Source organism: Strigops habroptila, chromosome 5 (genome assembly GCF_004027225.2).
Source record: "Strigops habroptila isolate Jane chromosome 5, bStrHab1.2.pri, whole genome shotgun sequence".
Classification (NCBI taxonomy): domain Eukaryota; kingdom Metazoa; phylum Chordata; class Aves; order Psittaciformes; family Psittacidae; genus Strigops; species Strigops habroptila.
This window is the reverse complement of record NC_044281.2, coordinates 68,638,480-68,660,871: the sequence shown is the minus strand read 5'-3', so window position 1 is coordinate 68,660,871 and position 22,392 is coordinate 68,638,480. Positions and strand designations below refer to the sequence as shown.

Below are 22,392 nucleotides of genomic sequence, written 5' to 3'. Positions count from 1 at the left end.
AGTAAGCAGTCCAGGTGAGCAAGGTAGGAGGGGAGAACAGTCTGCTTTGTGCTAGACGGGCAGAGAGCTCCACATAAAAGCAGAGGAGCTTTGCAGAAGCATGTCCTGACTCCCATCACTGGAGACTTAATGATGGTAATTCCCAAAGGATGATGCATGCTGACAGGCTTTGACACAAACTACCCCAGGATAATATTAATATGTATTAAAGGCTCAGGCAACTTTATTGGGACCGGCTTGATCAGAAACACATTTCAACAGACCTTTATCATCTGCTGGAACATAAGCAAAGGAGGGAGAGAGAACACACGAACAACCTCACCTTGCTTTGGGTAGGTTTTAGAGACAAACAAGGTTGATCTGTGAGATTAACTGCATGCTTGGCACAACTCAGATGATGGACCAAGAACCTTGGATGCTCCACTAGGAATACGAATGTTACCGTGGGGTGGTTAATGTCAGAGTCTGTCTGCATGGTCAGCATCCCTAATCCTCCAACATGGGGCCAGACACCTCCTGCACAGCCTTTCACTGTGCATCTGGAACATCAACCCCTTGGAAAGGAGAGCAGAGGTGCTTAAGAGGCAGTGTGGGGGCTCTGCTGTCACAGCACTGGGGGAAGGGGGAGTGGAAGAAAGAACCACGGAAGCCTTTGATCATGTATAATGTTAATGCAAGTGTTACACATCAGAGACTTTGCCAGGGTAACTAGCATATAAACAGGAGTCTAGTGTTAACAAGGAGGACTTCTTGAATATGTTTGTACATTTCTGAGTCAAAGCAATTTCCCTACTCAACAATACATGACACAGTGGAAGAAGTTCAGAAAAAAACCAGCCTGACATGCTTAGACCTTTAATAGAATTTGGCTTCTTAGAACTAATTAAATGTTACTTAAATGAAAAAAAAAAGGGGGGGGGGGGGAATTCCAAGTACTTGGGAAAGGTGCCAATTTGACAGCTCTGGAGAATGAAATAATCTAATCATCCCCAGAGCATGGGCAGCAGCAGGACAGGCTTCCCCTATGAACATGCCTCGAACGTGACCTGGAAAGGCTGTTGATAGAAATGGGGCATACAATCTCCATGGTCTAATGACTCCTGGCCTTTTCTGCTGAGACAGCTAAATGAGCCGAGTGCCAGCTGTGGTGGGGATATGGACACCTGTCCGGTGGGAATGGCGCTGGGACCTGCCAAACTCCTGCCATCCACTAGCCCTGCACTGCAGCACAGCAACTCTCAGCTCATTCTCAGCCTGGGCTGATTGCAGCAGCTCCATGGCCTGTCCCCCCTTGGACACGCTCCGCTCCAGCCCACGGCATGTAAACAGGTGGTACTGTGTTTAGTCTGCAGGTTTGGGCTTTCACTGCACCAAAACTCAGCCTCAGGAGAAGGCAGTTGCTGGCTGCTGCAGAGCTGAGGTCAGGATTTTTCAAGCTCTTATTTCTCCCCTAAGATAGGAGAAAAGTCCACAGGAGGAGATGCTTGCCATCTCTCTTTCTCTCTATGGTGCCTCCATTTACTTCTCTTTGCAACAAGCCCCTGCATTGCAGTGATCTGCTTTCAGACACCAACTCTCCTTGGAGCTCATCACTGTGCCTGGGGTCTCAAGCAGGGAAAGAGGAAAATCCTCTCTGGGCCTTGCAGTGAGAGCTTTGCAGGGCTTGCCAACTCGGCCAGCCCAGGCTGCAAGGGACTACACCAAACACAGCTCGCCTCCTTGGAAATTTTATGCACCACAACTTCTTTTCCTTCTGAAGCAAAGCCACATGAACCTCCCTCCTCTGCTCCCAACACCACAAGGGACTGCTGAGCATGGATCAAGCCTCCCATTGCATATTAAGCCAAGAGCCTCAGACACTCCCACATGTATCTCACACAACCGGGTGCTCTACCAGTTGTCCCATGCTGCTTTTAGCCTCCCTTCCTCCCCCAGCCAGTCTGTCCTCCTTCATGCTCATCACAGGACAGGGCAGGAGCCAGCAGCAGAGCCAGTCACGTCAGATGAGAAGATCCAATACGCTGACCTTGTGTAGGAGACAAGTGAGGGAACTTGCTTCTTGCTGCTGCTCAGAAGCCAGCAATTCTCCACCTTTCCCACCCACCTACTCCAAAAATCCTCCATAATTTTCCACCAGAGTAATAGACATGGAAGCAACCAGTTTCATAAGGGTTAACATGTCTGAATGGTGACCTGATTATTGCCATTATTCACAATTTAGAGGTTACCTGACTACTCTACACATCAATACATTTCAAGATGTGATGTAAATGCAAACAAACACTTATGTTTGGAGTTAACACAGTCACAAGATCCTGTGTATCATGTGTTGGCAAGCCCAGGGACCAACAGCAAATGACCCACCCTTAAACCTGACCCTATGCTGTTAATCATTAGAGGACTGTTGCACTTTCCAGTCAGTACAATCAAAGCACGAAAGCTCTTTGAAAATCTCTACACACGACATGATTCTAGCCAAGATCAGCTCCTTTACAAGTCATATAGATTTCAAGGTATGATGTCCTCCAGACATATGAACACGGGCAGTGGAATGCCTTGAGAACAAGTCACTGGAAGGTTAACTGCAACACTGCAATGCTAAAACAAACCCCTGCCTTCAAAACATAAGTGGAGGAAGGAATGCCACAATAACAATGAAGGCAGAGACTTAGTGCATACATATAGTCCCTCAGAGATGGGCTCTTCTGCATAAACACATTCCTCAAAGCTTTTTTATTTTTGCAGTATGTTCATAACCATGAAGAAATTCAAGGTTAGAATAGTGATACACCATTGTATCATTAGTGCATCACTGCTCCATAGGGCTCACCCTCAACATTAAGCAGATGGGGAGCTTCCAAGGAAAAATCTGTGATACTGAAAAACTCTGGGTGCAGAAAATGTGTGGGTGCTTCTACAACCACGAGCTTTTGTCAAAGAATCAATTGGAAAGAGCTAAAACTGAAAGAAGCAGTGCTCTGTGTGCTGCTCCCCTGTTAGTGATGATGTAAAACTGAGATCTTGGCTCTGCAGGATCACAGTCCCACAGCTTTCTAGCTCTTCTGCCCTGGCTCCATTCTTGTTTAGGTCATTCCACTCTGCCTCCCCAAATTCCTTTCTGGAAGAAATCAAGAGTAAATACAGCCTGTAAAGTGTTCGCTGACTCCACAAAATGGACACTACTGCATTCACAGATGATTTTTTAACTTTCCAGCCCCTGCTTATCAATTTGAGTTCCATTAATATAAATAGTAACAATAGTAACCATTATTTTTTGAGTCCATAATTACTGAAAATATTACACAAGAGCTATGAGAGATGGTGCAGCAGAAAACACAGGTTTGTTACAGTTTTAAACCACAGAAGCCCTTAGCAGGATCAGTTTTAGGACACACTAAAGGAGGAAGGGGGAGAAAAAGGAAGGAGGCTCTCTCACTTGCAACCAAGGTCCATGTGCTGCATAGGGGTGCTCTTCTGTAGCAAAGGCTCCTTCTACTCCCGTTGATACAAACGTGATTGCTGTATCCCCTGTAATACTTTTATATGTAAAGTGCCGTCCATGTAAGAGCCTTCCCCTGGGGAATAAAACATACGTGTGTGAATTGAGAGGGTGTGAGCAACGTACAACAGAATGATGAAGATCTGTAACTTCTGCCATCAGCATGGGAAACCTTTTTGAAGGCAGCAACTATTAATTTTTCTGCAATACATATGTATGATTTGCTCCACAAAGCAGGTCACAAGCCTCCTTCTGAAGCAGGGAGTTCCCCCTTATCTCCCCCCTTAATCTCAGAGCCTTGTTACAGAACTAGAACACATCTAAATCCCACTGCATGCCTATCCCCATGACGAGGTGCTGATGTATGTAAGGGCAGGGGACTGCCAGTCTTTCAGTATGATGAAAACTGGAGAAGGGAATCCAGACTCTGTATCATGTGGGAGCATGAAGATGAATTTCTAAGCAGGCTTACTGGTGGGGCTAAACTTACCTACTGTAACAATGCCTAGTAATCCATTGCCCTCGTGCTTGATAAATGTAATCTGTATTAAGCAAATTCCTAGAAAACATGCGTACCTGACCATCTACAGTATCACTTCCCTTTTTTTCTCTCAGTGCTTTCCAGAGGGAAGATCATGGCTCTGGTATCTAGACTCAGAGCATGTGTGACACGCATGCACGGCTTTCAACATGCAAGGGGGAAAACTTCAAGTAAGATATATAGTGCCTAACAGAGTCAGAGTTGCTTGATGAGTTACTGCTGGTCAGCTGAGATGTGGTAACTGATCAGGACAGACCATTCACACAGTTGTGATGTAAAATAAAATACGTTCACGTTAACTATTCCACTGGTTTCTCAACAGGCACAGGCAAGTGTGCACCAGCTGCTGCTAACTCTGATACTACAGATATGTAACTCATTAAGCTACAGTAACTCAGTCACCTACAATCATTTGTCTCAACCCCACAGTTCATCTTTATGTTAAGGACTACGATATTTGCCACAGGTATTTTTAAAAACAGTGCTCACTGAAACTGTGGAAACCTAGAAAAGTCACTTACAGTGGTATGCACAGCCTGAACCTTCAAAAGAATGTGCAGAGCATGCATGCAATGTTTTGCTCCTTCAGTCATGTAAGTGACATAATTTGTCTGAAAAACACACTTGCATGCATGAACTGACTGCAAACAGACTTTGCACAACCACTTGTGTCTGAGCCCATAAGCCAGAATTAACAACTTAAGGGATTTCTTTGACAGAGTATGTTAAGACATCCTTTCTTTATCACATAGTTGCCAGCATTAGATTATTAAACCCCCCCATACTAACCCTGTCCTGTTTCAGCACTCAAAATACACTGGAGGACATAAAAAGAATGAGAAACAATCTTACCCTGATGAACGCACATGCAAAGAATCATCTGTTTCTAATGTGTTTTGGCAAAATATCTCAGCTCTGGCCTTTAAAGACCCATTGCATGCATGTCTGTATGGTGAAACAATGCCACAAGGCAAAAGCAGCATGTTAGCACAAGCTGAGGAGGAGGACAGCTTCGCTCACCTTAGACAGAGGGGAATGAGTGCTCCGGACTCCTGGTTAAATTTCAGGTGTACACTCTCCAGCTGCCTCGTGCGGATTAGCTCATGAGGAATGATAGCTGCTGAGCTCTCGCTCTCTAAACTGTCCTTACGGCTTCTAAGAGAAGAGACAAAATGCACATATTTAGGATCCCAGTGCTGTGTGCTTTCTGCTGTGTTTCAGAGCGATTGTGCGAATGCTGAAGGACACAGGAGCAAACTGTACAAAGACACCTCGGAGTTTTCATCTCCCCTACTGAGACACAGCCTCCCTCAGTCCCAGCATGCAGCTCTTCACCTTGATTTGACAACCTAGGATCTGAATTGGTGCACACACATGGTGCATCCCTTCCCAGCATACAAGAAATAAAATTTCTGGAAAGAACTGGAGCAAAACTACGTTCTCCAAACCCCCTTAAAATGGCTTGGAAGAATTACCAGGTCTACCCTCCCTCCTGCTTTTGCTCTATCTTCAGGACTTTTTAGGCAGTGGCCTGCAGGAAAGAGTTGTCCAGTCCCTTGTGCCCTTGCTTGAATCTCTTTGAGGTCTGAGGCATCCCTACAATTGTCTCTAAGTAATTTCTTTGCACAGTTCAACCAAAAGGTTTTGAGAACCCTCCTCTTCCACCAGCATCAAGTGCAACAGCCAAAAGATGGACTCTACATGTGACAAGTAGGACATCTGAAGATTGTTTTCCCTTGTAAGTGGAGCTGCTTTAAGACAATACAGCTTTGCTTTCTTATTCGTTCATTTCTGCAAGACCAGCATATTGTGAATCTGGGACTAAAGGTTATGCTGTTACATAATTAGGAACTTTGCCAGAAAGAATCCTCTAGATAATCCAATGGTATATCTCAAAATACTTGACCATAAACACTTTATATGTTCAAAGAGCATCAGCGTGATCCCTCACTTGATAGTCCAGAACAAAGAATGAAGGACAGAGGGGTTTACAATTTTTGCAGATGACATGGACTGATGTGATGTGTCTGATATGCAATGTATTTTTGCCACCTGGCATTCCATGTGAACTTAGTAGGGGTAAGACTTTGTTAAGATAGTTTCTGTAGCGCAGAATCACCAGAGAAGGACAGGAAAAGCCAAACAAGGCTATCAGGCTGTGGTTCCATTTGGGAACACTGGTAAACCTGGTCCTTTCTCCACCCAGGAGGAGCCACTTTAATGTACATCTGGAAAAGGTCGTAAAGAAACAGCTTGACCCTCACGAGCTGACTTAAATCACAACTCTACTTGATTTTACATTTGGGTGCTGTCCCAAAATTACTCCCATCCACCACTCACACAGTAATATAGTTCAGTGTGGCTTCCAAAGCAGATTAGTCTGTTGCTTCTGCCAGGTCACCCAGACCCAGGTGAGCCTTTCACCCAGACTGCTGAGCTTTCCACTCTGAAATGAGGATACAAGCTAAACCCTGGTACCTCACAGTGCTTTCCTACAAACACTCTGCATGACCAGGTCAGAAACATGAGGAATAAAAATAAACCAGAGCAGCTCAGCTGCCTGCAAGACACAAAACTAAAACGTGTCCCAAGTTCTGCCTTAGCAACACAGAAAAGCACTGTGGGCCCAGCAAGGACACAGTAAGTCAGGACACAGCTTATACACGAGGTGGGGTGATGGACTGACAGTCAGCAGAGCGTCAGTTTGGTGGGTTAACCCTGAAGCAAAGACACAACGTGCTTTGTAGTCTACAGGTGGCACTTAAAGCTGTGTTTAATCTACTTCAGCAAACATTTTACAGCTCTTTGTAGGTGGGGTCTTCAAAGAGTGGAGTGGGCCAGCATTTTGCAGGCTGATTACCTGAGAAGTGCAGTTACAGTTGATTAATGATCAGTTGACCTTAAGCTAAGCTTTGCTTCAACTTCCTTATCAGATCTTATATACACAGTGAGCTGTGGGAAAGTCAGCCTGTGGTCTACGGCTTCCAATCATTCATTTATCAACCCCTACCAAAAGGGTCACCCATTAGCAATGCATGATTTTCAAGCAGGCCATAAGCTTGCACTCGTTAAATGCAGCTCCAGAGTTTATGCACCCTGGAGCAGATCAGGAGTTTTACAGCAATATTATTGCTATAGACAAGAGACTGTGCCCTTGTCACCTGGACTGCTGCCCATGGCAGGGGGGTTGGAACTAAATGATCTTAAGGTCCTTTCCAACCCAAACCATTCTATGATTCTGTGATTCTATGTCCCCTTACAGCCTCCCAGGCAACTGCTGCTGTAGGTTCATGCTTCAGAAGGACAAACAGACGCAGGACAGTTCCCAATGCCCATGGGCTCCAAACCTCCCTGAGCTGAAAGTGGGATTTTAGGTTCCTACCATGCTATCCAGTACAGCTGCTAGCACAACGGGGCCACAGGCTGGAGGGGAAACAGCCTCTGGTTGCTAATGCAATAATAGGAATGACGACAATATTCTGGAGACAAGGGGCAAAGCTTTCTAAGTCTTATTAAAACCAGCAAATGCTGTTTGTCATTACATGCTCAAGAGAAGATGTTGACTAATGTGTAACTATTAAACGGAACTGTCATGACTTTAAGGCTGTCAATAATTATGACTTCACATTAATAAGTAACCAGCCCTTCTGTCAAAAAGGTGAAGGAGTGAAGCAAAATAGTAGTTAATACTTTGAATGACATGAAAGTATTAATCCTTTCCACAAAACCTTCCCAAAATAGTCACGGTCTCTGTGTTTCTCACACAATTCCAGCTATTTAAAGTTAAGGGTGAAACTCCAGTAGCAGACACCAAATAACCGCCTATCTAAGCTAAACTTTTCTAAACAAGAGTTGTGTTGTGGACTGCGTGTAACACATTCAAAAGGCCACAGTGCAATTACTTTCAGACTCTGGAATATGTTGCATGACACGGGGGCTTGGCATAACCCCTTAAAATTCTCTTTTGGGGAATGGAAATCCTTCCAAAGGGCGATGGCCCAGATGAAGGGTCAGCAGGACTTCGAGGTTGTTATTAATAAAATGTCATAACACACATTGCCATCCACAGCTTGTAGTTTTCAGCCTCAGAAGAAAATGTAGAAAAAGTTTGCTTTCTAACACTAACATCCCTGGTTTTACAACTGTCAGTTACCCGTAAGCCTTTGCTTCCTCCACCCCATCACCAAATAAATCAGCAGCAAAAGCTAGTGAAGTTTTACTTGTTATGACTAAGATCTAGCTGACTATCACGTAAAATGTTGCAAACTTTGTCTATTCCAGATTTAATACTTCATCCAACCCACACAAAAAAATTCATGTTTCTCAGTGTCCAGAAAAAACAAGTCTGGAAAAGCCAGGCTGCTGCATTAGGAAAGGCAGTAGATTTAAATGGAAGCAGCATGCCGGAAATGCCCCAGTTTAAGGGCTGCACATCTCGTGTTTTGTGAAACTGGAGGGGAGTTGGAGGAGATTAAAGCGCATTTCCCTCTGATTGGGAGCTGGTGGGAGGTGTAAACGTGGGCAGTTGTCACATTAATTCTTTAGATGATTACATTCTTTTTGTTTCTTTAAAGCTGTTTGTAGTTGGGTTTGATGTCTCCTGTTCTGGGCAAGTGTATTGCTGCAGTTACCAAGGTGACTTTAGCTGACTTTCAACTATTTTTTCCAGCTTAGGTTTCTACCAGTAGTCTGCTTCTGGGCAGAGGAGAGAGAGGGAGGAAATGAGGTTTGTTGGGGTTTTTTTATTTATTTTTAAATCTCGTGAATGCTGATTAACAGCCCATGAACTTAAACAAAGCCAAATTTAATTCTTTCCCCCTTTTGTTTTTTTTTGATAGAGGGGTTGTCAAACCTTTGCAAAGGTGTCCAGTGTGGCCTGCAGCTTTCCCAGACCTCTGTCAACAGGGACAAAGGGCCTGAGGAGACTACACGTCCCGGCATGCTGTGCTCCTTCTTAATGTGAGCCACACGCTGGAACCTGCAGCCTCCCGGAGGCCCTCTCTTTGTACTAAAGATGAGGGTGGCTGCAACCTCCTTAATTTGATGGCAATTAGCAGCAGCCCATGGGGCTCCTGGAAAATCGCCAGTGCAATCACTGGGTTGCACAAAGTTTGGATGTCCCCTCCTTCTAAGCCATGTTTATAGCAACCTCTTCTCAAGCAACCACTGGCAGTTATTTTATGGGATTCAAGAATAACCAGGTTGATTGGATTAAGAAAGGTTTATTTATTCTTGCATTTTCATTTTGCTTTATCATCAGAGTGCTCGATCTCATGGATCTGTCATGGAAGGAGGTCTCAGTTCCCTTCCAAGCTGACATGGAGCATAGTTTCCCTGTATTTCCAAGTCATCCTCCCAGATACCAAAATCCCACTGTTGGAAGCTGGCTATGGCAGGGGCTTTTTGTAGGAGTGCGTGCCTACTGCATCACTAACCTGAGTTAGAGTCATTGCTCCTTGCTTCCTGAGTACAAACCCCAGCAAATGCAAACCATCAGTGCAAGCTTACACAGCTGGGAGAGAAAGGTTGAACCACTCCCCCCCCCCCCACCTTTTTCCCTTTCCCAACCTCTTCACTCCCTAATGAAGATACAGTCAAAGATCACTTCAGTGCCGGCAATCTTCCAATGTCTTTCCCACAGTTTCCCCTGAAGGGCAAACGAGCAGTTGTGGGAAAGAGCCCTAAGCATCTTGGCAAACAAAGTTACGGCACACGTCACAGATGCACAGAGGCAAGTGCAGGAATGGGGAGGACAGGGTTACACAGCTCCTGCTGTGGTCACACTGAGACAAGGCTAGCTGGACTGCTCAGACCTGGGTACTCGTCACCCTCGTTAAACCAGATAGTGAAGATGTTCTGTGTGCATTTCCTGGCATGGAAGGGCTCTGAGGACAATGCCAGTAGCAACGTTCTTCTTGCCACTCACAAATCCCTTTGGAAAGCTGCATAGTAACTACTGTCAAGGGGCCAAGACTGTTCCAGAGCTGCAACTGAGCAGGGATTGAGAGATTGAGGCTGTGCCACTGGCATCCTGCAGACTCATGAGCAAAGTTAAGTCTTTTATGATTCAGGTTCCCCATCTGTAAAACTGAGATGTTTTTCCACGTAGAGATGTTGGAAGGATTAAGTCAATGCTTGCAAAGCACTTTTGGATTCTTAGATGCGGAAAGCTATGCAGAAGTGCAAATTATTGCATGGTGGCAGCTCTGCACTTCTTCTGACACTGGTTTTCCAGACATTTACTTTACTAGTTTGCAGGCTTGTCACCCTGCACTCAGCCTCATGCTGAGAGACACTCCCTAAAGTATATTGCCTCCCCCCATTCAGCATTCCTTACTCAAGCAAGACACCACTGAATGGCGTCTCGATCAGAGAGCATGCCTAAATAAGCAGGACTGGATTGGAAACTTACAGCTTAATGGCTGCGGAATCAGAAAGTCTAGCCAGAACTAGATAGTTTCAGAGAATGCTGAAATGTTCCCCTTTATGTAAAAGTTTGCCTCCAAGAACTGAAGACAGGAAACCAGCTACACAGACAACAGCTCCCCTCCGCCCAAGGAAAGCAGCAATCAAAACCCAGTGCAACTGAGAGAAGCAAAGTGCAGACTGGCCTTGAAGCAAATCCTACATCTTGGTATTACTGTCACAGCTTCCTCAGAAATGCTGCTCAGATGGAGCTTGTTATTGTGCATTAACGCAGTGCTACTCACTGAAAGGAGAAGTCAGCATGCACTATTTACCAAGACAGAGGAACTGCATGGGCAGTGGACTCCACTTCAGAAGTGGTGCCTCTGTTACTCCTGCTCTCCAAACCAGGCACACAGTGTGACAGTTCGGGGTTTTCTCAGGAGGACTCCTGGAGTGACACAACTCCTTCCCACAAGGGAATGGCAACATCCGGAGATGCTCAGGGTGCAGGGCACCAGAAGGTCACGGCCAGGACAGTCCTGCCAGCCCCACCTGCCAGAGGGTTGTTCCCTGCTCTCTTTGCCAGGAACCTGCCTTCATTTCCCCACACAGCTGGAAACTGTTCAGGGCTGGATGGAATTAGCACACGGGCACAGAGCTACTGTATGTTCAGTTTTCCCTAGTCTCCACCTGTCTTTCTGACTGGAAATTGAATGCAGATGAGATATGAGGTCTCTGGGGCATCCACTGCGGGTCCCTGGACAAAGCACTGCGATGCATGAGGGGACCAGGGCACACACAGTTATCTGATAATCCCAAACAGAAATACGGGAATCAGGCATGTTGAACCACACCACTTTATGCATCTTGAGAAGGGGGAGAGTGATAAACAAGAGAGATATGCTGGAAAAGCCTCGTCAAATTACCGCAGCCTTAGGAGACCTTTTTCCAACACTTGAGCCTCACCTTCAGACACTAGGATACACATGGCCATTACTTGACTCCTGGCGCAATGAAATGTAGCAATTACTGATAATTTTAGCCTCAGCATGTGCAGCAATGCAGCATGCTAGCTCTAGGTTTCTACTCCATGCCTCAGCTCACAGGAGCTGTAGAACGGTCTGAGTCAGCCAAGGGGCAGAAAAACATCACTTTCAGCAACATTGCGTGATCAAGGGGACCCTTGAGGGGTGGAAAAGGTCATGAATTCCCCTATCCCAACCCTGGCTCTCGCTGCAACTGTGGCAAATTAACTCCTCTGTCTTCATCTGCAAAGTGAAGATACTATTCGCTTACCTCACAGGAAAGCACAGAGATAATTACCAAGGACAACTAAAGACTCAGCCCCCATCTTATTACATGAAGAAATTAAACAGCGAATGAAGCAAGACTCCACAAGTGTCACTGAACTTTGACATCTGGAGCTTCCAGCCCACTGAGGTCTTGGTTGCAGCAGTTTAGTCTGACATCTAAATGTTCCCTACAAGTAAGAGCTCGCTATATGCAACAAGAGTGAATCTGCATAGTTCAGGCAACTGGAAGCCTTGCCTTTCTGTCTGTCTGAGCAGCACCTACTGAGGTGCTAAGGGGTCCTAAGAAATAAATACTGCGCCACTGTAAAGTACATTTGTATTCATACGCGCCTCATTTTTCCAAGCTGTAATCGAGAGTATTATGTTACCTACGGTTGAAATGATTAGTCGTGTTTCCAAAGATTAATTTACATGTTCTTTTGTTTAATGTGTACGAACTGATTTAATGGCTGCTTATGAACTGAGCTAACACTCATTTTGAGAAACAGATGTCTGATGCAGTTTTAAGCATTAAGAGTGCTTTTATTCATATCCTTAGGAGAAAAAGGGCTACACAGTCTACAGTAATAACACTAATGAATCAAAGTACCACAGCTGCCCAACAGGGTTTTGACAGAAACCAGTTTTTTCTCAAAGGAACTTTTTTTTTTAGGACTCTGGGACAGTGAACAACTGGTAATATGCATGCTTAACATGTAAGTATGTGCTTTGCTGGAGCCAGAACACTGAATCAAGTCCTATCTGCAACCAAACAATGTGAGGCTTTTGCGTAAGTGCTGAAAACTGTAACTACACAAAGGCAGTGAAATGTATATGGAATTCGGATCCTCCACGTTTTATACAAATAAATATTTGAGAGTTTGAGTGCTTCTGATACAATTTTGTGACGCTGAATGCAGAACAGGTTGTCGGCTTTAAGCTCTGATAGATTATTGTGTGTGGGTGGTAGGGTTAGGAAAAAAGAAAGGGAAGAAAGCTACTAGGAAAGCAGTTGGTGGCTGCAAATCTATGATAAATAAACAGCACATTCCTCTTCGGCACAAAGCCATTAGAGTCTGTGTCAGACTTTAAGATTCTAATGTCATTTGGGTGCAAATTTGACGGTCTGGGGTTCTGCAGTGCTCCCTATGGAAAGTAGATTTGGGATTTGGAACAATTTGCCATGCCCCAACAGTGCTGCTGTCAAGTTCCCAAGGAGCCTGTAACGCACTAGTTATTCACAGGACCCTTGCAATGAACCACGGGTTTGATATTTTATGGTCTGGTGTGTACAGTGCAGGATATGATTACACACAAGCCTGCTTCCCATCAGCCAGCACCTTGTAATCGTTAACATATTTATCCTTGTGGTGCCTCAAGAAGATGACATTGTTATTAGTCCCATTTTATAGATTCAGAACTGAAGCTCAATAGCTAAATGACTTGCCTTTGATTACACAAGATTTACACTGAAAGACAGAACTGAGTTGTAGCCCTACCAGGCCCAAGTAAGGATTGCACCAGAAGGACTACATCTATGTGCAGATCTGCCCTTCATCTCAGGTGGCTTGTAAGTCTTATGAAATTACTACATCTGCACTGGTTTTGTGCTTTTTGTGTCTCATCCTTTGCCACTGCAGATACCTGTAGGGAACATGATGTAGATATGTTACTACATGCAAAACCTAAACTCTTTAAGTTACATCCCTCTGTAGCTGCTGGAGACAAGAGTCTCCAGATCATGCTCATGTACTTTATGTTTATAGCATGTTGAGCAACTTTGCTGAAACACATAAGACATGCTGAGACAGCGTATTAAGAAAGGCTGAGGCCTAGTAAGATCTTCCTCTTCGGCTTCGTCTGTACCATACTGTGCTGGAAAATGTGGTGACTGGTAAGTTTCAGCCAAAGTAAGGGTAATCATCAGGTCTGATTTAAGTACCAGTTAGAGTTTGTGAGTAAACACTGTTTTCCAGCACAAACCACCCCTCTCAGTATGCTCAGTGCATTCAACAAGTCCCATTTTATCTGGTACATGAATTGGAGAAGACAAGCCACTACACAAGTAGAAAAAGACCTTTTCCAAATTCCTCTCAAAGTAGTCGGTAAGATGGAGGAAGAAAGTACTATGACACACTGTTGTGTTGAGGAGATCTCTTCTATCCCTCAGTACTATCACCAGTCTATCCGTTGGCAAGACACATAGCTGATAGGTCTCTTGCCTTAAATTAATTGCTGTCATGCAGAAACAGGCTAGCTATCAGTTTCCATAGTGGTAACCATAGGCCTCAGAGCAATGTATTGATCTCTAGGAGGCAAACACTGGTGACCAGCCATTCCTACCACGCAGGCTTCAGGTAGGGTGGGTGCGCAGCTGCTATAGGTAAGAGAAGTTTGCAACAAAGAGCACTGTCATGGATATGAGGCTCTGAATTTGACCTGCCTTCCTCTCTGTGCCTCAGAACAGTTAAAACCCCAGGTAAATATTTGTGTGCTTCATCTTAGACCTCTGCTAACCTTTCACCACCCTGTCTTGAGTGTATCTCTGTTTATCTTATCCTGAATAACATAAAGCTTTCTTATCTAAGCAACAACTGTCTCCCAGCATTAAGGGTTACCCATCAGCTGCCTCCCTGACCTGACGTGCACCCCAAATGTCTCTGGTTGTCCCCAGCCACTGTGAACTCAGAGCTTTTACTGGGCATGCAAATTCATGCAAGAGCCCAGCATCTGTGAGAAATCCTGCTCAATACTTTTGAGCCTTCCAAGGTTGGGTGTGACTTGTGCAAATCATTTTGCTTTTTCAGTGGGGCCAACAGGACCAACCTTTAGGCACAGAAATTCTACTCAAAATCTGAGTCAGGTCAGAATCTGGCTCCATAGAATTACTATACAGCAAAAGTAAGATTATTTCAAAAGCAGGAATAAAACCACTTGAGATTTTTCTTTAATAAGCACCGGTATCTCATATTACTTACTAGTACACAGCATCAGCAACTGACACAATACTTCCCTCAAAAGGATTAGGCAACTTGAAAATATTCATATATAAGGCAGATCAGAAGTCACCCACAAAACAGAATAAGAAAGGACATCAGGGTCCTAACCAAGGATGAGGAGCATTTTTCTCATGAAATACTTAAATCAAGGAAGAAACAGGAATTGAAACAGAGCAGGATGCTGTCCCTGCCTGGCACTACAGGAAAGAGCTGACTTCATGATGATCTTTACTCTTGGAACAAGAAAGCACAAATGTTCATTGGAGACTAGGAAACCAAAGGAAATACTAAGATGAAAGAGAGCAGCAAAGATGCATGCATTTCTGTATCATTTAGATGAAAACATAAAGATTGATGGGAAGACATTTAACTAGCAACTGAAATAAGCCTAAGAGAAACCCCACAAGACCTAAGTACAGATACTGGAGATGGCTTGAAACCACAGGTAATTTCCTGTAGATTCACTGAAGTCAAGTTACAAATGAGGCCCACCTAGTCCTACTTAAATCACCTGTTAGTCTACAGACTATTAGAGACCAGGGTGGTACTGGTATGTAATTACTTCCAGTACGTGCATGCTTAAGCAAGGTAAGATCAAAGTCACTTAAAAATAAAAGGGGGAAAAAATCAACATTTTAAACAAAAGATTTGTAATTATGGCCTTGAAATCAAAATGCTTAGGCAAAAATATCAGCAAACACTCATCTATGCCACCTAGCTCTTTGGATATCATACATTTTATAGGTATCAGTACATTTTACAGGGCTCAGTCCAGTCTGGTTCCAATCACTGTACACCATGAACAGCAGGTTCTACAGAACACAGAGCTGCTCTGCATTAGCAAGATTTGTCCAAAACCCTCCTCAAAATCTGCCCTCCTGAGTATCAGCCCATTAAGCCAACCTGAACAACTCTTCTCCATCCTTATGCCCTGCAAGTATTTGCTGCTAGCCTTCCTCTTCCCCTGCCAAGTCTCTTCCCACCCAGCTTTAACTTTGTTTTTTGAACTCTTTAGCCTCCCTGTGCCCACCATCTGAGTGTGGAGTGTGCAGGGTGAAACTTACGGTGCTCGGTCGTGGTTCAACCCGTTCTGTCTTTGTGAATTTATCGGAGGTAGAACAGGTTTGCTGTTAATCTCAAGCCCTCTCCTCAGTGTCTCCCTGATTTGCTCGGTATCTGCAAAGAGAATTTTTGTAACATGATTTAGAATCCTCAGAAACATCACAGACACAAGGAGATATCAGTTGGTTAGGGTTTTTTTAAGGCCTGTTTCTATGGTGTGTTTCATCTAAACTCTTCCCCTTCAGAAAGAAATGAAGATCTCTAAGGGTTAACTCTTATCAGCTCTTTCTGCACCTTAGGAGTCATTTCACTTTAGAAGGTCAGACTGAATTCTCTTGGTTTGGGCTGTGATGTTATGTCAGGCAAGAAGAGCTGGAACCTTTGGTACTGAGCCCTCCTGATGAGGAAATTCTGAGTAGTTTTGTATCCTTTCATAAAATGAGGTGTTTGCTGTTTCTGCAGCTCCCACAGAACCTCCCGACACTGCCAGCCTTTGCGCTGGAAGTCACTTTTCCCGTTAGGTGTAACAGGAATTTGTTCCTTTACCAAATGAGTGCAAGGACCCAAGTTCCCAAGCTTTTGCAATTGGCTTTGCAAATCTGTTGATTAATTAACAAGAAGATTCACAAAAGAAGGGAATTTTATGCAGGGCAAACTTTAGCCTGAAGCTCACATTTGAAAATAAACTGCAAATCATGCCATTCAGATGCAGTCTTCTTACTTTTTCATTTCCTATAATGTCCAATGGCCAAATACTTCAATAGGATGCTTGCTTTCCTTTCTTAGATGTTTCCTCGTCTTTTTTTTTTTTTTTTAGAAATGTGGCAATCGGGTAGACAAAAAAAAAATCAAAATGATTTAAAAATCTTTTGAAGGATATACAAATATCATCACGTATACCAGTCTTGGGCTCTCCATTTGCAGAGCTGAGTGAAAACAGCCTTTTTAGATCCGATGCAGCTCAAGATATTTGCACAGAAGCCAGAAGGAACCCTATATGTATTTAAATGCTTTTTATTTTACCATGGACTTAAAACCAAGTAAGATACCATTCCTGCGGAAACCATAATTAATTCCAGGAAAAATCAAACCCTCCAATTTTACATTGTTTCACCCACTTGAAAGGTAACACGTGTAATTTCAAGCACGTGTAATGGCTGTGACATCTGTACCCTGAGATAACATCTCACTGCAAAGGGGAACTCCACTGTATTTTATTTCTTCTTTCCAGAGTTCCGTATTTGCAAGATCACTTGAGTTCACCTACAGAAATGCGCAGTATCAGTCTAACTTGCCACCCAAGAAGTGACAATGTTAATAAAGGAGCACATCCTGGGAAAATGGAGTTGCTTCACCTTGCAGGTGTTTACAGTCCTGGTTTCTTTCACCCAGTGCTCAGTTTAACTGTGCAGATTTAGATTAGCAATAGCCTAAAACTTGAAAGAAGCATTTAGACAAAACAACACAAAGATCTCTTTTCTGCTCTCCTGCCTTTCTCAAAGAGGCCACACCAAAATTCCTTTCGCTCCCCTGTGACATACTGAGCCTTCCAGCAACTGCAGTGTTTGTTATGAACCCCAAGATGCTGCATGACTCAGCCCACTGCCCAGACCCACCAGAAAACAAGCCGAAAGGCCATAGCAGTGGCTCGGCCCAGGACCTCTCACCTTTCCCAGAGAGCCGCCGTGGCTGGGTCCCAATGCAAATGCTCCTGCTGTCTTCATCATCCTCCGGGGGCCGGCTGAGATCGTCCCAGGCACATTTGGCACTCACCCCACTCAGGTTTGAGCCATCTGTCTCAATCCCTTTGTCCACTCTCTCCTGCTTGAAAAGATCCAAAACCCCAAGACGTTTTTGGGTGTTGCTTGAACCCGAGCTGAACCCACCCCGGCAGCAGCTTCTGCATGTCCCCCATTTGCGGTCAGTTTCCACTCTCTGTCCTCCACACTTTGATGTATCAGCTAACAGTGACTGCACATTGAGCAAAATCAGGGAGCTGGTCTGAACTGGAACAAACCTTTTCCATAGCAGGTTGGTCTGAAATCCTCCTCCTTCCCCGCTGCTTCACTACATGGCCCTAGCAGGCATAAAGCAGGGAAAGAGAGAGGTGGAAACTGATGGTTTGGGGTATGCAGTGTTGCTTCTTTCAGTGTTAGCTCTGATTTACACCAACTCAAAGTACATTATACACTCCTCTATGAAGCACAGCTTGGCAGCCTACCTAGTGTATGTCAGTGATAGCAAACTCCTGAATAGACTTGTTCTCTTTCCAAGATTACCAAGGAATCCCACAATGAAAAGAGCCCAAAGAGAGACTCATCATTCACAAGAGTTCATCACTGGCAAACCAGACAACCAACACTTTTCAATGTGCTAGAGCGTTCAGCAAAGGACAAACGTGCAAGGAGACACAGGTCTGTTCACAATGTCAAAGTTCTTGCATAGCTTTATCAGCAAAACACACCAATTTCCTGCCTTGCAAGTTGGACTTTCCATGCATGCAACCACCATTTGGGCCTCATAAGGTGTCATACACCAACCATAAGCAGCTGGATGTTCCCAGACACCATGTATTTTCTCAAGGACATGTGCATCTGCAGCCAGCAAGCCTGCCCTAAGCTACAGCCAGCACTTCCACAGGACACCTACCTGCTGGGGAACCTGGCATTAGTCTGAATTTCCACCTCTGCCCCACAAGGGGGTAATGTTGAGCCGAACAAACTCGGGGCTGAGCTACACCGAGGAAGGGCTGCTCTTACCGCTGTCACCTCTTCCCAAACCCACACACGTTCAGTTCCTCCTTGCCCAGCTGCGCCCTAGAAAGAGCGTTGCCTGTTCTTGTGACCATTCAAGAGAGGATTTGAGCAGCTCCAAGATAAGCACAAGCGCTCAGGGTGTGGTTGCACAGCAGTGTAAGCTGATGTAATTCTGGTGGCTGCAGTCCCACCCTCCTCCATGTGCTCCTACCCCTTCCCTTGAGCCAACTCTTTTTTTTTCAGCTGGATCACCTCCCTAAACTGGCTCTTTGGTCCAAACCTGTGGCTGGGGGCAGGACCAGAGCAGTCCTAACTTAGATTTAAGCATTCAAGAGCCTGCTTTCCTTCTGCCTCTCTCCCTGAAAGACTACTCCTCATTGGGATCTTCCTCTGGCGTCAAGGGAATCTGGCTTCTATGAAAACGTCATAGGAAAATCTGAGAAATAACAAATCTGCTGGGATTTTCTTTTGTTATATCCTAAACATAAAATTAGTTGTTTTACCCAGAAATAGAAGTTGTGGAAAAAGAAATAAAAAATACATCCGATCCTACACATGCAAAACAATGTTCTGAGTGAGATTTAGCACGTGGTTCCTTTGGGAGCCCTCCGCAGTGCTCTGTGAGGACCCACATCAGCCTTGTCAGCATGGTTATTTTTTGTTCCAGTGATTAGGGAAGCATGGGAGGACCACCAAACTTGCCCTTTAGCAGAGAACAGAAGAGCCCAAAGGGCCCTGAGGACTCCATCAGTCCAGTGTTGTGGGACGTGCTCCTCCATCCCCACAGCCAGGGCCCCCACTCACAATCACAGTCGAGGCCCCTGGACAGTGCACAGAGCCTGGGGGAGGGGGAAAGGGACTCGTCATCTGCATCTCAGCTGGTTTGCAGAGCACTTCCTCAGGGGAAGAAATACAGCTCTGTTGGCATCCCCTGGAGATCAAGGGGGGGCTGATGGAAACGATCTGGCCTAAGGCGGCCAAATTTGCATGCCTGTTTTATAACATTTATAAGTATTGAAGTTGAAGGTGGGGGGGGAACCCCCAAGAAACCTAACCAGTGCAGACTGTAGCTGGGGCAGTGCACAGCTTTAGCCCATCTTTAGCCAGCAAAGATTTGCCTGGACTGAGAAGCTGTTCTTCCTCCCTTGAAAGGGCAGTCCGAGCAGGAGCTTGGAGTAGCCCAGGGCAAAGGAGGTTCAGCTTTTTCTTTCCTCAAAGAAAGGATGTTTCTGTCCCATTTTCCTCTCAGCATGTGGGAGGGATGCTCTGAGGCTCTTATAAGTCATTGATCCCTTTCTACATGAGCCAGAGCACTGCAGTGTGACCCGCAAAGCAGCAACCACAACTCAGGAAATTCAAATCAGCTTTATTCTCTTCTGAGATATCTGCTAAAACAGAAGCGAAGCACTGAGAATCAGCGCAGAGCTGGGGACCAACAAGGATTGCTTGACAGTGCTGCCAGGGAAATCTGAATGGCCTACAGGGAAGCCTGGCTGAACAGAAAACAGCCAGCGTTGCCACAGCGTTAATTGCCGACATCCTGGGATGACATCTTAGTTGGGATCCATTCTCGGCAACTCCGAACAGAAAGTACAGCTGCTGCTGCCAGGGCTGGGTCTAGGCCCCAACCAATTCCCACAGAGACAATGCAGCCTCAAAACAAGCTCTGCCCGCTTCCCAGGCAGGCACCATGCCTGCCCGCTCCCGGGAAAGTTGTCCGTTTTCTCTGCCGGCTCCCTCCCTCCTCTCCACCTATCTTCCAGTGCTGCCTTTCAGCTCTCACACACCCTGTACCACCACCAAGAAAATGCCAAGCGAATGACACTTTATCCTTTCCCCACTAATTAGAGCAGGAGGCGCATGACATGGCTGAACCCAGTCCAGCTCCCTGCGCTCAGCAAAGGCTCTTTGTGGGACTCGGCACTGCAGGAGCAGGTTTCCCCCTGTGAATCCCCAGGGGCTGCAGCAGCAAAGCAGGAAGGAGGGTCACGCACACATCTGTGCACACACACACTACTGCAAGGGCAAGAGAGAACAGAAACAGGAATGCCTTCAATGTGAGGAAGTCCGGAAAGACCACAGACATAGCAGCTTTCAGAGGCAGGACACACTGGTGAGGCAGAGGTGCTCTTTATTTGCCTTAACTTGCCTTGGCTGACTCAGATTCCAGTAAGCTGAGCTACTTTTCATTTACAGTAAATTGAAGAAAAGCCTGTTATCATTAGGAATCACCAGTGTGCAGAGAACAGAAACACCTCCAGGAGGGAAGAGGGCAACATTTTGAAGAGCCTAAAAACTTTACAGGACTTGCACTGGTATTAGTATCCACATTGTGGGACGTTTGTGGAACATTTTTTTGTGTGTGTCTCAGACTGGGGTTATTTTAGATGAACAAATCCTTAAAAACAGTAAAAGTAGAATTTGGTTTTGTTCATAAGCTTTCAAAATAAGAGATGCTGTGAGGCAACTGAGGGTAATCAGATGCAGACACGCAGACCATAAGCAAATGCAATAGCTTGTACAAAACGTGCGTATATGCACGTGCCCCACCAGGCTAAGCCATAAGTTCCCTGTTAAAGGCAAATACACAGTGATTCACTGAAACAGGGTCAGCAACACACTGGATTTGCCTGGGAGACATGTACCCCAGTACCATAACTCTGCTGACGGGATGCAGGACTAAACACACAGATCAGCAGTAGTCCATGGGACTGTAACCGCTCCATACAGGTCCTATTCTGATCTTTAAATTTTAGAAATTAACTTGAACTCTGAAGAAGAAGGTTTGATATGTCTTCCTCCATGGATTACTAATAACTGCATGAGATACTTTTGGCTTCCTATTATTTCTCAGACCACACTAACTGCTTGGCCTCAAGTGACATCCTACAGGAATGAGCTATACTCTCATGCTTGCTGTGAAAAAATATTACTTACTTGTTTTTGAGTTTTCTGCATGTTACATCTCCTTATGCTTGCATATAAAACAAAGGATGAATTTCCTAATCATCTCTAAATCTTGTATTGTTCTATGTTCTTTTATCTTCTTCTATTTTCCTCCTTTCTAAAACATGCAGCCCAAATCTTACCGATTTGTTTCATCTAAGAGATTCTGTTTTCCTGGTCCTCGTTCTCTAACTGTCTTGCTAGAGCTGCCATCCACCTGGGACTGGATATGTGCAGTCCTGAACCACCCCTGAGAGGGCAAAGGGAGTCTCTAATACTTTTCCAGGACTATTGCAAACATTGAGAAGATGAAAGCACCTTTACAGAAAATAATAGAACGGTTTATACCATTAAACCGATTCTCCCTCTGGCTACTACAAAAGACATGACATTTTATAAACTAAAGACATACTTGTAGATGTGGGTCAATCTCAAATATTGTCTCTCCTCTTCGCATATCTGTTATCAACCAGGGGCCTCCAGCTCTACAAAGAAAGAAAGAAAGGAAGTTAATAAACCAAACAAGCACTTTAGCTTGTACTCCCCAACAGAGCCCTCAGAGTAGACCTGTACTGGAAGGAAGCACAAGATAGAGTTTAAAAGAAGCCTAGAAGCCCCTCTATGTTGTGCCTACATCCCACGCATGCATTTGTCCTTTACAGTTCCCAAATACATAATAAAAGCCCTCCATGACCTAGCTATTACCTGCCTAGTGTCTGGCATCACGAAGTCTTGCAAAGCCATCAGGATTCACACAGGCTATCCCATGTCTCCTGCGTGGACCCATTTACTCATACAAGACTGAGCTGGGTTTTAATCTTACAGGTAACTGAATTGGGCCTGGAAGTCCAATGTAGCCTGGGTCTAAGAAAGATGGGCAAAGCATAGG

General features: G+C 44.9%; 1 protein-coding gene across 2 annotated transcripts in view; it reads right to left on the bottom strand.

Moving 5' to 3' along the window:
* Positions 1 to 22,392, bottom strand: part of SUFU (SUFU negative regulator of hedgehog signaling) — a 91,626-nt gene that overhangs the window by 15,170 nt on the left and 54,064 nt on the right. The window contains exons 6-10 of one of the 2 annotated variants that reach the window (XM_030488574.1): positions 21,916 to 21,988; positions 17,469 to 17,622; positions 15,804 to 15,915; positions 5,061 to 5,195; positions 3,437 to 3,575 (exon numbers count right to left, since the gene is read on the bottom strand). In XM_030488574.1, the coding sequence (XP_030344434.1) occupies positions 3,437 to 3,575; positions 5,061 to 5,195; positions 15,804 to 15,915; positions 17,469 to 17,622; positions 21,916 to 21,988 (613 nt within the window). Of the gene's footprint in view, positions 1 to 3,436; positions 3,576 to 5,060; positions 5,196 to 15,803; positions 15,916 to 17,468; positions 17,626 to 21,915; positions 21,989 to 22,392 lie in introns of both variants that reach the window. The other variant, XM_030488573.1, reaches the window with a different exon arrangement.